General features: G+C 49.1%; 1 protein-coding gene across 2 annotated transcripts; it reads right to left on the bottom strand.

Moving 5' to 3' along the window:
* Nucleotides 1-1681: 1681 nt before the first annotated feature.
* On the bottom strand, nt 1682-15440 carry MDH2 (malate dehydrogenase 2). 2 transcript variants are annotated; one of them, XM_036905448.2, is made up of 9 exons: nt 15246-15438; nt 9319-9487; nt 7791-7874; nt 7195-7304; nt 5744-5869; nt 4950-5027; nt 3963-4062; nt 3474-3625; nt 1682-2000 (listed from the first exon to the last, which is right to left on the bottom strand). In XM_036905448.2, exons 1-9 carry the CDS (start codon nt 15309-15311, stop codon nt 1869-1871), a joined length of 1017 nt encoding a protein of 338 aa, XP_036761343.2. In that variant the 5' UTR covers nt 15312-15438; the 3' UTR covers nt 1682-1868. The 2 variants fall into 2 exon arrangements, with proteins under 2 accessions (XP_036761343.2, XP_036761344.2); XM_036905449.2 differs by lacking the exon at nt 1682-2000 and adding an exon at nt 2053-3203 and having other exon boundaries at nt 15246-15440.
* Nucleotides 15441-15481: the final 41 nt, after the last annotated feature.

The following is a 15481-nucleotide window of genomic DNA, read 5'->3' as shown; positions in this document are numbered from 1 at the left end:
ATATTTTAGATCTGCCTTCCCTCTCAGATGTTAGATCGACATTTCGGAGGGATGGGGCCAGAAGCCTGCATCCTAAGCAATCTCTTCTGAAGGTCCTTCTGTGGTTGCCTTGGTGCATGGAGCTGGGTGCTAGCGACAGTCTGCCGAGTCATCTGTGCTAGGTCCTACCTGTCACGCTTGCTGCCAGGATCCCATGAAATAACAAATAATCCCAAATAGGGCTAGTGTGCGCTTTGCGCATGGAACTCCCAGGGGGAATTATTCCAAAAGCACATAGTTCAGAGCCATGTTCTTTGTAGTAGTGGAAATTTAAACCAAAATTATCCAATAACCAGGATAAATTAGAGCATGTTCACCCTAACGGTTATCCGGCATTACGTAAGTGGTAAGGGAAATCGCCAGAGTTGGCCCCTAAAGAACCAGGCCTGCCTAGAACTCATGCCCTTGTGGTCAGTTCCCTCCCACCATGCACCTGGCATTTTGTGATAGGCTTTAACTGTAAGGCTGTGGCAGGAGTGATGCCACGCCAGTTCTGAGCCAGAGCCTTAGCCTGGCAGCTCCTGCCTTTGCTGTTTTGAGACCCTATGGGAGAGATGCCCAGCTAGCCAGGCATCCCCCAAACACCAGCACAGGTGTGAGCTGTCACTTGGATGTGCCAGACCGGCTGATCCCACACCTAGAGGAGTAGAACCACCTGTGGAGCCTCGTCAACTGCAGAATCCTAAGAAAATGGCTTAAATGCACCTACATTGGGGGAGGGAGGTGTTATGAAATATGCAAAATTACCAGGACAAATACCACTACCAGTGATTCTTTCCTGCTTTATATTTTGGCCACTTTTTAGGTTTTATACAATGAACATGTATTACTTGTATAAGAAAACAATATCATAATGATAAAATCCATTATCAGTTTTAGTTAAGAAAAGCTCTGGTAGATAAATGTGTCTGTCACTGGGTGTCGGCCCACCCCCATTGCCCTCCCACCCCTCGGCAGAAGGGCATCACCTGCTGCCGCAAAGCTCCTTCTCAGGTGTGGAGCGCCATTTCAACTTCAGGGCCACAGCTTCTGAGCAGATGGCACCCATCCTAAAGGGAATCCCATCTCCCCTGAACTTCCTAGTTCTCCTGAGTCAGGCTAGTGCAGCCAAGTCCCTTTTCAGGCCACCAGTGGACATGATGTCACCTTCCTGTATCCTTAGCCCTGCCATGGCGGCTGGCGTGGGGGTTATTACTGGCCGTGCCCCAGCTTTCCTCACAACACTGGCTATGTGTTGTCACTGTCATTTAATCAGGGCTTGGTCAGAAGGGGGCGGTATTCAGTGGAACAGAGATCAGCCACGGCGGCTCTGGTGGCTCTAATGTAGAAGATAACGTTCCCTTTGATGGAAGACCCCACAGAGAGAGCCAGGAGCTCTGACCCCGTGTGGGTGAAAGGGACAGTGTGAGGACCAGGCCTGAGCTGATCCTCCTCCTCACATGCCGGAGGAATGCAGCAGTGTGGAGGTGGTCTGGGAGAAAGTCAGTGATAAATACTGCAGACTTTCCTGAAATTACCGATGAAACCATCACGCTTCCAGTCTATTATTTAAGTAACATCTAGCTCTGATTCGTGATGGAGAGATGCCAGACACTGCCAAGTCAGCGCTAATGGGGAAGAAAGTGCAACATTTCTGGAGACCTTGAAAAAGAAACTCAAAGTCTGCTTTTATTGATGTACGAACAGACTGATCTGAGATTTGGAAGGGATGGTATCATTCATACAATACTCATCATCAAAGCAAATTAAAATACAAAGGGACCTGAAATGGCTTTACAGTGACATGATGCCTTAATAAGTTACAACTGGACTGCTCACTAACTGCTTCCTTATTTCATGTTTTTTACAAAGTCTTCTCCTTTTTTGATTGAGGCTTTCAGCTCAGGAATGGCCTCGGCTATCATCTTCTCTTCAAAAGAGGAGAGTGTGCCAATGCCTAGATTCTTCTCGATGCCCTGTTTCTGAAAGAAGAGGGGAGGAGGTACAATTTTACAATTAAAAGAATTACACAAATAAATTTTAAAGATCTTTAATTTCACAACAAGTTTCCACGAATGAGCGTTATGGGAAACCCAACTTGTAATTGCATCAATTCTGCTTAGGCTACACCTGTGGCTTCTGGGCAGCCTGTGGAGGGACACGTGAATACCCAGGATGGGGGGTGCGCTCTGCCAGCTCAGGCCCCACATAGTCCCAGATTGGGATCTGGACTCTGTCACTCACTGCGCATCCCCTGGGCAACTGCTTACATACCAAGTTTGTTTCCTAACCTGTAACAGGAGTGTGCTATCTACTCAGGGAGCCTATGAGAACACCCGTGGCGACCGGGCATAGAAAGCACTTGGTAGCACCTGATGTCACCCTGATGCAGTGCACACCTCTGGGTTCTAGGCTCTTTCCCCAGTTGGTAAAGGACTGAAGAAACATTTTACCATCCACCTGAGTCCACTGTAATAAAGGAGGTCAATGTCTGACATGAGGGGAATTGTTTGTCACCATCTCACCCCCAGCAGCCTCCACTCCCAGCTGCCTCCTCAGAAAGCCCTCCCTGACTCTACGGCCTATAGGTCTCACCACACTCTGCACACACCTGGGCTGAACTGGTTACTGAATTAACCAGTTAAGTGTCCATCTTTCCACCACAGAGCCTGAGGCCTGGGGCCTTGTCTTACGAATCTTTGAACATCAAGGTGTACGTGGGAAGGGTCTCTTGGCATGTTGCTAAACTGTTTCTTTGAAATGAAGCAACCTCACACCTGCCTGATTTCAGTAGCTGCCACGACGTAAGACATGGAAACCTGGAGTGAGTGAGACCTATGGGTTTCTGTTCACTGCAGACTGGGTCAGAGTCCACCGGGCCGGACACCTGACCAGCTGCCTGGTGCAGCCAGTAGTATGATCAGCTGAGCTCTGACCTAGACACCACAGTGTTAAAGGAACAAACTGTAGCACAGCCCAAGGAAAACCAGTGGGGCAAGGAGCAAGTAATCAGCCACAGCTGACTGGAAAATACAACAGCTGTGCCACATCTTCAGGCCTCACTGGGACAGTAATCAGGCCTGGTGGCCCCCAAGGTCAGAACAAGAACGAGTGAGTTATGAGCTACAGTGAGATGGCCTGCACGCTGGGGGAGGGAGGCCTCTTTCCAGACCGTCCCGGGCTGCCTTGAGATGGAACAAAGGTCTTATCAGGAAACACACCAGTTGTCAGACCCACAGGAGAGGAGGTTTACATGCCAGGAGGTTCCAGCCCCAGGGTGAGGCTTCTCCCTGCTCTCAATTCTGTGGTGTGCTTCCACCCTCAAAACCCCAAGCACAAGCAGGTGGTGGGATGTAGGAAACTGCAACTGCGGAGTGACTGGACCATGCAGAGTGCCCCTGTCTTTAGCACAGAGAACTCTCCTTCTCCGAAGGCCCAGGCCCCAGGATACATACCCCCAGCAGCAGCGGTGTGGAGAAATAGTGACAGTCCGTCTCTTGGGACTTAACAAAGGAACACTCGACAACTCCTTCCTTGCCATTCATTGCATCCACCAGGGAGAAGACAAACCGGGCCCCAGCATATGCCATGGACAGTGTGGCAGAGCCTAGGGGGACACGCGTGGGTTAGTCGAGCTGGCGCAGCCACCGTAAAATCCAGGTGAGGCTGCCCCGCCAGTGGAAGGATCAGCAAAGCCTCCAGCTTTTAGTCAGAGAATTTAGGTCAGCATCTTTTAATTTTACAAACTCATGAATGGTAGGGTATTAGCTTTGTGGCCTCAAACACTGGCCCACTCCAGGAGGCTGAGCTGCCGTGGCTTCCTTTCAAGTGAACATACGTGAATCTTAGGAGAGGCTTTCCTCCTTGCCCAGGCCCCTGGCAGTCGACAGCACCAACAGGGCGTCAGGCATCAGCACCCACAGCGGCTGCCTCCCACAACCTACCAGTTCCAGCTTTTGCCTTCACCACCTCGGTGCCGGCCTCCTGGATCCGCCCAGTGAGGGCTGTCAGCTGGTCCTGGGGTAAGTCCACCTTGGGGGTACACTGCAAGCCAAAGCCACAGGGGTCACGTGAGCAGGTCTGGGCGCCCGGCAAGCCCCTCCCTCCACTCACGGCAGCTCCCTCCCATTGCTGAGACCTGGGAAACCAACACCTTTTCTTTAAAGAAAAAGTCTACCTTGTTGGGAGGTGTAGACAGTTGCCTACTCAATTTAAAAAAACTTTACATTTTGGATTAATTTTACATTTAAGAGAAAAGCTGTAAAAAATGGCGCCCAGATTTCCCTCTCCCGGCTTACTCTGCTCTTAACATCTGATGACCACAGTGCAATTATGAAGAACAGGTAATTACAACTGGTCCATGTTAGCCAGTGTACAGCCCGTATCCAAATTTCCTCAACTTTCCTAGCTGTCCCTCTTCTGTCTCAGGTTCCCACGCGGGGCCACCTTCCCACCAGTCACTAGGCTGCAGTCTGCTCTCTAACGGTCCCTCCATCGGCCCCTGTCTTTCCCGACACTGAGCAGTTGCTTTGTACAGTGTCCATCAATTTGGATTTGTAAGATACTTTTTGTAAGGTTATGTATTTCTGGCAAGACCACCACAAATATTTTGTTCTCAGTGTATCACACTCAGGGGCCATGGGGTTAATTCACCTTGTTTCTACTAATTTTTAAACAAAGCAGCTTTGCCTGCTCTGACCCGACCAGGAAGCAGGGTTGTTTCTCCCACGAGTTTTCACTGCGCTTGAGCTGGGCCCTCAGAGCCCCTCCTGACCTCACTCACTCCCACAGTGAGGAGCCCTGACCGCAGCCCCACAGGAATCCTTTCAAAATACAGCAGACGGTTGGATCTGCATCAGTGTCTCCAGTTCCTCCCAGTGGAGCCTCCTGAAGTGCTCATGACCCTCAGACTTCCCAGCAAGGTAACATACCTGAGAGATCAGGGGGATGATGGTCTTTCCGGCATGGCCGCCAATGACCGGAACATTGACTCGAGCTGGATCCAAACCCTGGTCACCAAAGTAGAAGTGTGATGCATTTATGACAAGTATTTGAGTATAAAACGGGCCATATCCCCACCAGCACCAATACTAGAAAAACCCACAGAACTCAGGACAAAGTAAGGAAACCAGAAAAGAGACTCTGACTCCAGCTGTGCTTTGCTCTCCTACCATGGCCCCACCACATGTGGTGAAGAGGCACTCATCTGGCGAGTCACTATGAGGTTCCCTCTGTACAATGAGCAGCAAACTGCCTCCTTGTAGGGTTCCTCCCAAAGCTGGCCCCCATCACTCTGTTATCTCCTCAGAAGCAGAGGATGACTGGCCTCTCCCCCACAGCTCATGCACAAGATGTCCCCACACCACCACAGATGATGGGTCAAATGCCCTTTTCCTTATTTTACAGCAAAATTCAAGATGATTCCAGGAAACACAGGGGTGAGAAGTCTGTCAACTCAAACAGTAAACAGGACAGAACAAAACTGAGTTGTAAGGGTCAAAACACCAAGGTTCCTTCTCAGGTCTCTTGCTCGGAAAGGCTGACTCCTTTGTTAAACTGGAGGCACAATGCCTCCAAGACTCTGTGAACCAGACAAACAGAAGGATCTGGTGGGAGTTATGGGAGGTGAGCAGTCGCAGGCTTGGCACCAGCCTTGCCCAGGAAGGGAGACCCAGCAGGACTTGGCTGAAGGAGCAGGACGCTCATCTGGCGCCACAGCTCTTACCTTCAGTTCTGCAACAAAACTGTTGGCTCTGACGATGTCCAGTGTAGTTACCCCAAAGATTTTGTTAGGGTTGTATACTCCATGTTTCTTGAAAATTTCTGCTGTGATTGGGATGGTGGAGTTAACCTAGTAATAAACCCAGAGAGCATTATTTGCCCTGTAGTCTGAGAGCAGAGACAGGCAACAAAGGGAAAAATCTTTTTGCCAAACTATTAACAAGTTCTGAAAGGCCAGATTAAACAGGCCTGGTAGCTGTGTTTATAGGCAAAGCCATCTTCATGATGGAAAGGTCACAGCGAGCAGACTTCCCACTCTGAGAGAATGCCCCTGTCACCCTCCATGGCAACAAACAAACCCTTCACTGCAGCAGTGACAGGTCTCTGAGCCCACAGGTGAAAAACGCATGTGACCCCCCAACTATCAATTTTAAAATGTGATGAGGGCTCCACAGGACACCTTTTGCTCCAGCTGGTGCTTACACCTCAGTGTACCTTCCTGATGAACAGACAGCACGGGGAAAAAGCTCAGCTGGCCTAGGGTCAAGCCCCAGCTCTGTCACTCTGCATGGTAATCCTGGGCAAGTTACCTCAACTTCCTAGGACTTGGTTTTATCTGAACATGAGGGACACAACTACTCATAAGGTTGTGATGATTTAATAACTTAATATATGGCAAGTGTTCGGCACATTACCTGGTATCTAGAAAGAATACAATAAAAACAAAACAAGACAGCAGGATTTATATGAGGCCAAAGTGAGTCATCAACAGAAGTGGCTGCTTTCTACTTCTGACCAGTTGCCCAGATGAAGGTGAGGTAGTGGGATCCTGCTCTCAGAGGCCAGGGACACAAGCTCTGGGTGTTTATCAGTGGCCACGTCCCTTGGTCAACATTGCTGTCACGCACTTTCACCCAGATCCTTGTCACACACAGGACTAGAACCCAGTCAACCAGGAGTGAGGTATGGAGAGGGCTGCTGGTAGACACAGCTCAAGGCCCTGCAAGGGCAGGAACGGAGGCCACAGCTGACCTCTCGGGGTGTGCGTGCATGTGTGTGTGTGGTTGTTCGGCACTCAGTTTTGGAAATGAAGAATAAATTCCTTGCAAAAACCAGAGAGCAGAGCCCGGGAGGCTGTGCATGAGATGATGTGTGACAGGGAACCAGGAACTGCAAACCCTAAGCAGAGCACAGGAGGAGTTAACAGGCTACCACCATCACTGCTGAAAGGAGCCTTAAGAATGGACTTACTTTCTAGGGGGAGAAACCAGGATACAGAGAGGGGAAGTGATCTGCCTGCATGAAAGCACACAGTTGGTGGGAAAACCAGGTTAAAACACATGCTTAGTTCATCCAATTTATCCAGTTGAGCACATTAATTCTGCTTATCTTCCCTACACGCATACTACCGTACGGCTACTGTGAGTCTTCAGCACAGGACCCAGTAGCACTCACCGGATTTGCAATGATGCAGATATTGGCCTCAGGACAGTGCTGGGCACAGGCACTAGCCAGGGTGGCCACAATTGTGGCGTTGGTGTTGAATAGGTCATCCCGTGTCATGCCTTCAAACAATAAAACTCAAGATTTTCACAAAACATACCAAGTTTCCAAATACCTACCAAGTGCCTATATGGATGTTACAGGTAATTCAAACATTAGTGGGACAGGGTCCTGTCCCGAGTAAGCCTATCTCTTGGGGAAAACAATCCAGTATGACAAGTGCCCAAGGGGTTTGTGGGGGTGGAGCATGGGGAGGAGAACAGGGAGGGTGCTGTCTGAGGAGCATCATCCAGGATCCACGGTGGAGGGGAGGTCCATGCACAAAATGTGTGAACAGAAGCACAAGAGGCTGGGCTGTGGAGAAACCCTGCAGACTCGAGGAGGGTGATAAATGCTGCGCCAAGAAAGGCATTTGATCTTTATCCACAGCCAGTGGGGAGCCTTTGGAATTTTTCTGAAGTAGAGAGAATGGCTAGATGCATTTTGAATAGAGTCACTTCCTCACCTGTGTTGCAGGGAGATGCTAGGCAAGGCTTTCAGACACATACCTGGTTTTCGCGGGACTCCCGCTGGGATAACCACCACATCGCAACCCTTCAGGCAGTCTGGCAGCTGCTCAGGCCCAAGGTAGCCTAGAAGAAATCCCCCATGACGGCTCCTTTACCTTTTTGTTCCAGAGTGGCTGGCACCTCTGTGGGGACACTGCCTGGGAAGGATGCTCCCCTACCCCACCCCTGGAGCCCGGGGTCCAGTGCCGACCACAAGGCCCCCAGAGAGGCTGCAAGGCCCACGTTTGAAGAGATTCCTTCTCTTGACTACTGGAAATCTGACAATTCCAGCTGGCAGGAATGTTCCCCTCCAGCCTCCACCTGCCCCGGCCCCTGCTTCGGGGACGAAGCCTCCAGTTTCCACAAAACCAAACCAAGTAAGCTGCTCGTCTTCATCTGCTTCAGCTCCCTGTCCAAAGAGCTGCTCCTCCCACTCCATGATCATCTCAACCAAAGCTCATCTCAGGGTCAGATCAGAAGGCAGGCTGAAGGCCATGAAAGAAAACTCCTCTGCTGATAAACCAGGACTAGTATCTATTTTGTTTACTCTTATCATCCAAGGGAAAAAAGGTCTATTTTCAAAGACTTCAGGGAAATTTGCTCCAATGACCAAAATCTGCTTTGACTTTGCTACCTTTTTCCTTGCTGCAGGAGCTTTCCGGAACTCACACACACAGCCCAAAAGAATACGAGCGATCAGAGGGATCACGGAGGCACAGTCCTCCTGAGTGGGTCACGCCACCTGAAGACGTGTAAATACCACCAGAGGGGGCGTTCTCCCACACAGTCGGTAGAGATGGACATTAGTATGGCCTTTCTGGACGGCAATTTGGTACTTTACAGTAAAAGCTTTAAAACAGCCACACTATTTCTACTTTTAGGACTCTGAGAAACAAGATGTCAAGATGAAGGTGCTTATCACAGCTTATATATTTATAGTAGAGCAAAACAGGAAAATAACTGATGGTCAACAGCATTGATATAACAGTGAATCAAAGACAAATCATAGTACAACTTTAAAAATGATTTGACTAAGAACCTGGTAACATGGAGAAATGCTGCTATACTGTGAAGGTGACATAAGCAGGATATACAATTAGACAGTAACTATGAATTATTTCTTGGATGATGTATCTGTTTTTACTTAATAGGAAAGACAGATCTTCCTAAGAAGAGAAGGCTGTGCTTTGGAGAAGCTGGCCACAGTGCCACTGGGGTGGAGGCTGGTCCCTGGCCAGGAGGGTGGCCACAGCACATGGGGGAACAGCATTCCAACTGCACCCACCTCCCGCCGAAGGAACCCAACAGCAACCTTTCCCCATCTTCTACTACTTTTTAAACTGGGGAGAATTAAAAATGGGAATATTAGACCACCTTTGTTTTTCTGAAAGACACTACTGAAATTTTTATAGGCTAAAGTCTAAGACCTAATCATGTGTAAATTTAATTCTAAAATGAATGTGGAAACTCCGGGTCTCTGAACATTCAGTTTCATCTAAGAACTCGCTAGGGTCAGTGTGCCCAGTACCTTTTACAGTTGCTCGGGTCTCGATGTGGCTCAGGTCCGCCGCCACTCCGGGAGTGTGAGCAATATCGTAGAGAGTCAGGCGGCTTACCAAGGGGCTGTTCTTCAAGAGAAGCGAGAGGGGCTGCCCGATTCCTCCGGAAGCCCCCAGCACAGCTACTTTAGCATTGCTCTAAAAAGAGGCACAGAGGAAGGACTCTTAAGTGGGAATCAGCACTGAAAAGATTCACACAGTGTCCTGCAAAACAGTACACTGGGCCTCTTCTACTGCAGCGGTGCCCAAGGATGACACAATCTTGTTTCTATCAGTTCAAAGGTCCAATTTCCTTTGAAGTTCAGAGGCTGGCTGTAGGAAAATGGGGATCTGGGGTCTGTACTCCAGACACTCCCTGACAGATGACAAACTTGACTCACTCAGGCAGCTGGGCTGGCAACAGCAGTCTTACCTTCAGCCTGTAAGCAAACATTGAGCACCTACCAACAGGCCAGTCATTGTACTTGGAGCTGCAGGAATGGAAAGAACCCCTGCTTGCCCTGGAGGAGTGAAGAGCTCTAACAGAAGTGTTGTGTGCAAGAGGGGGTGCATCAATGGTCTAGGGGGTGGGCAATCGGAGGATTCCATCAGCTGCACAGTCATGGCTGGAGCCTTGGGCAGGATCAGGAGGGATGTGTACCTTGAAAAGGCTCCTTCCCTTCCAGGTAGGTCAAAGCCGCAGCCACAAGCGTCTATGCCCCCCAATGCCATCTACCAGAATCAGCTGCTGACCTAACGGGACTACAGAGGCCAGGGGCCTGGAAGGAGGATGGGGCTTAGGCTTGTATATTCTTACCAAATTACCCAGGTGATTTGACACTGACCCAAGTGTGAGAATCACTGCTCCCCACCAAGCTAAGAACAACAAGTAGCAGGTGGCTCTGGGCGTGTAGGCTGGAACAGTTAATAAAGGGGTAGAGCTTAGTGAAGTAACTGGCCCCCTGGAGTGCAGGGTCCAAGGAGACTAGACCATTTCACTGACATCTAAAAGGCCAGAGCTCTAAGAATTTGCATCAGTTTATTGGTCAACTTACTGGAACTAAAGTCAAAAGACGTGGCTTTCACCAGCCACTTCAGAGGTAAGTATATCTCACCGACTTCACCTAATTCCAGTCACTTTTTAAAAAACGGCTTCCTTGAGATGTATTTTCCATACATGAATTCCATAATGCAATTCACTCTTCATTCTCTTAAAATTTACAATCCAACAGTGTTTAGTATACTGACAGAGCTGTTCAACTATCACCCCAAAAGAAACCCCAAACCCATTAGCATTCAGCCCCATTTCCCTACCCTGGCAACCACTGATCTACTTTCCATCTCTATGGGCTTGCCTTTGCTTATTTGGGAGTTTTCACATATAAATAGAAGCATACAGTATGTGGCCTTTTGTGTTGGCTTCTTTCACTTGGCATCATGTTTCCAAGGTTCATCCATGTTGGAGCATGCCTGCATTCGCCATTCCTTTTTACGGCTGAACAACATTCCATTGTATGGAGAGGCCACATTTTGTTTATCATTCATCAGCTGATGGACACTTGGGTTGTGGCCACCTTTTGGCTGTTTTAAGTAGTGCTGTTATGAATATTCATACACAAGTTTTTATGTGGTTATGTTTTTAATTCTCTTGGATACATGCCGAGGAGTGGAATTTATGGATCATGTGGCAACTCCATGTTTAACCTTTTGAGAACTGTGAGGATGCTCTCCAAAGCGGCCGCCTAGTCATCCTTTAAGGCTCAACTACAATTCAACAGGCCCCAACTTCCTACATGCCACATGCCAGACTGACTTGCCAGTGCTCATGACAAGCGCCACAAACTGAAGAGCCAAACAAACTGAAAAGCATCTAGTGTGGCAAGTGCTGCAGAGGGAGACACTCGGAAGAGCAGCAGAAAAAGATAGAATACGCTCTGTTACAGGGGCTTTTGAAGGATGAGTAGGAGTTTACCAGGAGGATGCTTGGGGGAGGAGATATGTATGGAGTATAGCCGACTGAGGGAGGCAGTCCTCCACAGCTTAAATGTTGTTTAACATGAGGAAGGAAGAAGGTGGGGCCAGAGCTGAGGGCCCAGCACAGCATATGTGGTCCCTCTGGGCAATGGGGAACCACTGAAAAGCCACCAAAGTTGGGAAGAACATGACCAGATCTATGTTTTATGAAGGTAAGAGGCAGAGTGGAAGATGGACTGGAAATACACAGAATGGAGGGAGACGACCGCAATAGCCCAGGCATGACCCAAGGGTGGGATGAAGGTGGCAGCAGCAAGAGGGACTGGCGGGTAATGAGTGATTTGAGGGATAGTACCAACAGATTTAAGTTTCCTCCCTCCCCCTTCTTCTTCCATCCAAATGGCAAACAGAGAGAGGGATTGGGATGACAACTTGTTGGCCTGAGTAGACAACACTGCCTTTAAGCAAGAGCGGGAATTAAGGCGGGAGGTAAGGGGCTTAGCAGGAAGGATAATGAATTGTTTTGCATGTTGGGTCTGAGCCACTTGAAACAACCAGACAGACACACACCAGAGCCAAGCAGGGTGAAGTCTTGGTCTGGAGGTCATGAGCATCTGCACCGGGATGAATAGAAGTGATGGACGAGGCACGAATGGGAAGAGCACTAGGGACAGAACCCTGTGGACACCATTTGAGGAGGAAGGGGAGTCTGTGAAGGATGGTGACCAAATGGGAGTGAAGGCCACGCCCACCCCAGCCACTTGAAACAACTCATTCAATGACTGCTTCTTGGTCTCCCTGTCCTGTGAGGCGCAGACCTTGCTATAGTGATGCCCCACCCGAAAACTCAAGCCATCCAGCAGCCTCATTGACTGGGGACACAATGGGCTAACAGCTGGACATTTATCAGCTCTGTTCCACAGCAGGCAGAGTGAAGTCTTTCCTCAATTAATTTTCACAGCTCTAGTAAGTGATATTAACAGACCCATTTTACAGGTGAGGAACTGAAGCACAGTCATTAAAACAAGCCCAGGCTCACAAAGATAGCAGTTTGGGCTTAAAAGAAAAAAGAACAAAAAAGACAGACTTAGAGCTATTCTAAGCCCTGCCCTAAAGCTCACTCCTATTATCCAAAGGGCACCCTTCCCCCTAAATTCCACTCACTGCCTAAAAACTTCCATCCAACCTCAGCGAGCTGTTTCTAATCTAAACTAACAAAAGAGAAGGGGCCTATTCCTCCCAGGCTGGCAGCTGCCAGGGAAGGAGAAAAACTGAGAAAGTAGCAGACGCAAGAACTCAGAGCACCGTGTGTGGTCATCCAGGGCTGTGTCCACTCTGGATCCTTGCACTGTCACTGCATGTTGTATTTTACAGCCACTGATGCTGGTAATAACGGACTCTGGCTGCCAAAAACAAAAACCAAGCCAAAACCAAACCAAACCAAAACAAAAGACACCTAATGGTCATCTGCCTAAGGAAGCTAAAACTCTAAAAGCATATACTATGACTAAGACTTGAATTTTTTAAAAATTGGTTTAAAGGTAGACCCTTGACTTCCCAGAAAACGTAACTAGGGAGACCAACCCAGAACCAACAACTGCAATGATTGCTCCTACATCTTGTCCTTAATCCTAGGAACTCCCAAATTCCAACTCCACATTCCCAGTTGTTAGGCATTCCAATGGCCCCACAAATCCAACTGCCTAAATCACTTACTCCTCCCTCTCTCTCCCACCCCTGTTCCACATAGCACTGTGTTCTCCTAAATTCAAACCTTTAGAACCACTTTCTGCCTCTTCCCTGATTAGACACCCAGTTAGGCCATGAAGGACTGGGCATCTCTAGCCTCTTCCTAGCCTGCCCAATTTCCATTCCAATTCCACTGTCCAACTTAGGTTCTTGGCTCCACCTCCAAACCATCCTTTCTTCCTAAAATTCAAAGTTTGAGTCGTTTCACTCTCTTGCTCAAAAAGCTCAAGTTCCTCATGTCCCGATTACTCTGCCTGGTTTCCAAGGCTGACCAGGGCAGTAGTTCCATTGCAGGGAGCACAAGATAATCCCAACGGCGTGCAGGCTGAAAATGTCAAAATTTGTGTTTTTATCTTAAGAATCAAACTCTACCAAGAAACAGACTTATCTGTTGCCCTCACTGGGGTCCTTGGGTGTGCTAGTCCCACACTGTAAAAGGAACACAAGACTGGGGAGGACGGCATGACCTCCTCACTCTGTTTTCAGTGCTGAGATGTTATTGTTTATAACAAGATTTCATCAACTTAGTTAGCATTTATACAACAGTCCTTACGTGGTGAGAAATCTACGTTGAGGTCAGAATCTCTGGCATTGCGAGGTTAGCTCATGGCAAGAGATGTCTCAGAACTTGCTGACCTTTTCTGCCTTGAGGAGTAATTGTTAACAGTGCCCTGTGTTGAAAACGAATAATAGTAACACTTCTTTCAAGCACAAATTTGCTTTTAATGAGGGTTTATTGCCGTTCGTTTTTATTAAAGCTCTGTTCTTTGTTATAACATGTATTAGTACATCTATGTAGAATTTCTTGGAAAGGATAGAGGCTCTAAAGTCTCTAGACCAATGTACCATTTGGTGCAAACTCTTCTTTCTGACTTACTCAACTGCCTTCTTCATATCTCCACTTGGGTACAACAGGCATTTTAAACTCAGCGTATCCCAAACTGAGCTCCATATCCTCCCCTGGCTCAAACCCACTCCTTTCCAGCAGCCTCTCCCATCTCAGCAAACAGCAACTCCAAAGCCTGTAGCTCCTCTCTCTCACACCCGTCATCCAATGTCAGCGAACCCCCGTGGGTTTAGTTTGCTCAGTTCCCTTCTCCCACCCTTCAGCATCTGTCTTCATCACCTCCACCTGCCCTAAGTTTACTCACTTGGGCCTACCTCCCCCTGCCACTTCACTCACTTCGCATCCGCTGTAGCACCCAGCACAGTTCTTGGCAAGAATGGATATTCAATGTATTTATTGGTATACTTTTCAAATGACTGAATGCACAGGACAGAAGCTAAATGAGCATCAGGAATCTCCTTTAATGATAGCCTCCCTTTTGCATGCGGTGCTTAGGAAGCAATGTGGGCATCTCCTAGGTTCTCAAACTTTGGTTGTATTAGAACCACTTGGGGCACTTGGTAAATACAGAGACCCAAGTGCTGCCCTCCTTCAGTAAGCCTGGGCCTCTGTTCTTTATTAGGTTTCTGGTGATTCTGACACACAACAGAGTTTGAGAACCACTTTCCCAAAAGAAGATGGCTAAAAATAGCTTAGGCCTAAGTACTCCCAGGCCAAGCCCTGCACTATTACAACACCTGGGGGCAGGCCCAATCCGCCCACAGCAGTAAGGATCCTTCAAAAAGATCCTTAAGAGTAAGCAGAATCTTCAGGTTTTTAGAATGAAGACTTGGTGATACAAAAGCCACAGACAGCGGTGCTGAGAGCTGCATTTTAATGCTCTGGCTACATGTGTAACCTTGGACCAGTTTCCTACCCTCCGTACCTAAACTATCTCCGTACCCACACTATCATCTGCACGGATGCTACAGGAGGAACACGAGTCAAACAACTATGAAAAGTTGCATAAAAACAAATTACTTTGGGCTCTAGAGTCCTGCTTTCTGACCTTGACGGCACTCCTTGGCCTGCACTCGGCCAAAAGCAGGCCCTCTGGGGGACCTGGGGGCGAGCTGAGGAGCTCGGAGAAGCGCACGGCCCTGGAGCTGGGACACCTACCCCTCTCCCGGGCTTTCCCTCCCGCATTTCCCGCCGGTATCAGGGACGGCCCAAGGCGCCACAGCCGCTGGCCAGTATCGGGCGGCCCTGCGGTACGGCTGGCCCGGGGATCAAGGCTGCTGGCGAGTCAGAAATGCACGTGGCCCTGTCAGAGGGCCTCGTCTGCAGGCAGCCCCTCATCGGGCCTACCTGGGCCGAGGTGCTGAAGCTGCGGCGGACAGCGGCGCAGAAAGGCCGGGCGAGTGAGCAGAGCATGGCTGGGGCAGGAGAGGCGCGGGCAGGCAGGAAAAGGAGCTGAAAAAGGGCAGACGACTCCAACGACCTCCAGGCTGCGCAGAGCCTCTGGGCTCCGCTTCCGGCCCAACTTCCGTCCCCACCTCTCAGATCTCGCGGTAACACGCCACTTCCGGGCTGTACAGGAGAAA

This window comes from Manis pentadactyla, chromosome 10, assembly GCF_030020395.1.
Source record: "Manis pentadactyla isolate mManPen7 chromosome 10, mManPen7.hap1, whole genome shotgun sequence".
NCBI classification, from domain to species: Eukaryota; Metazoa; Chordata; class Mammalia; order Pholidota; family Manidae; genus Manis; species Manis pentadactyla.
Note: the sequence above shows the minus strand (reverse complement) of the source record. Positions and strands in the feature narration are given on the sequence as shown.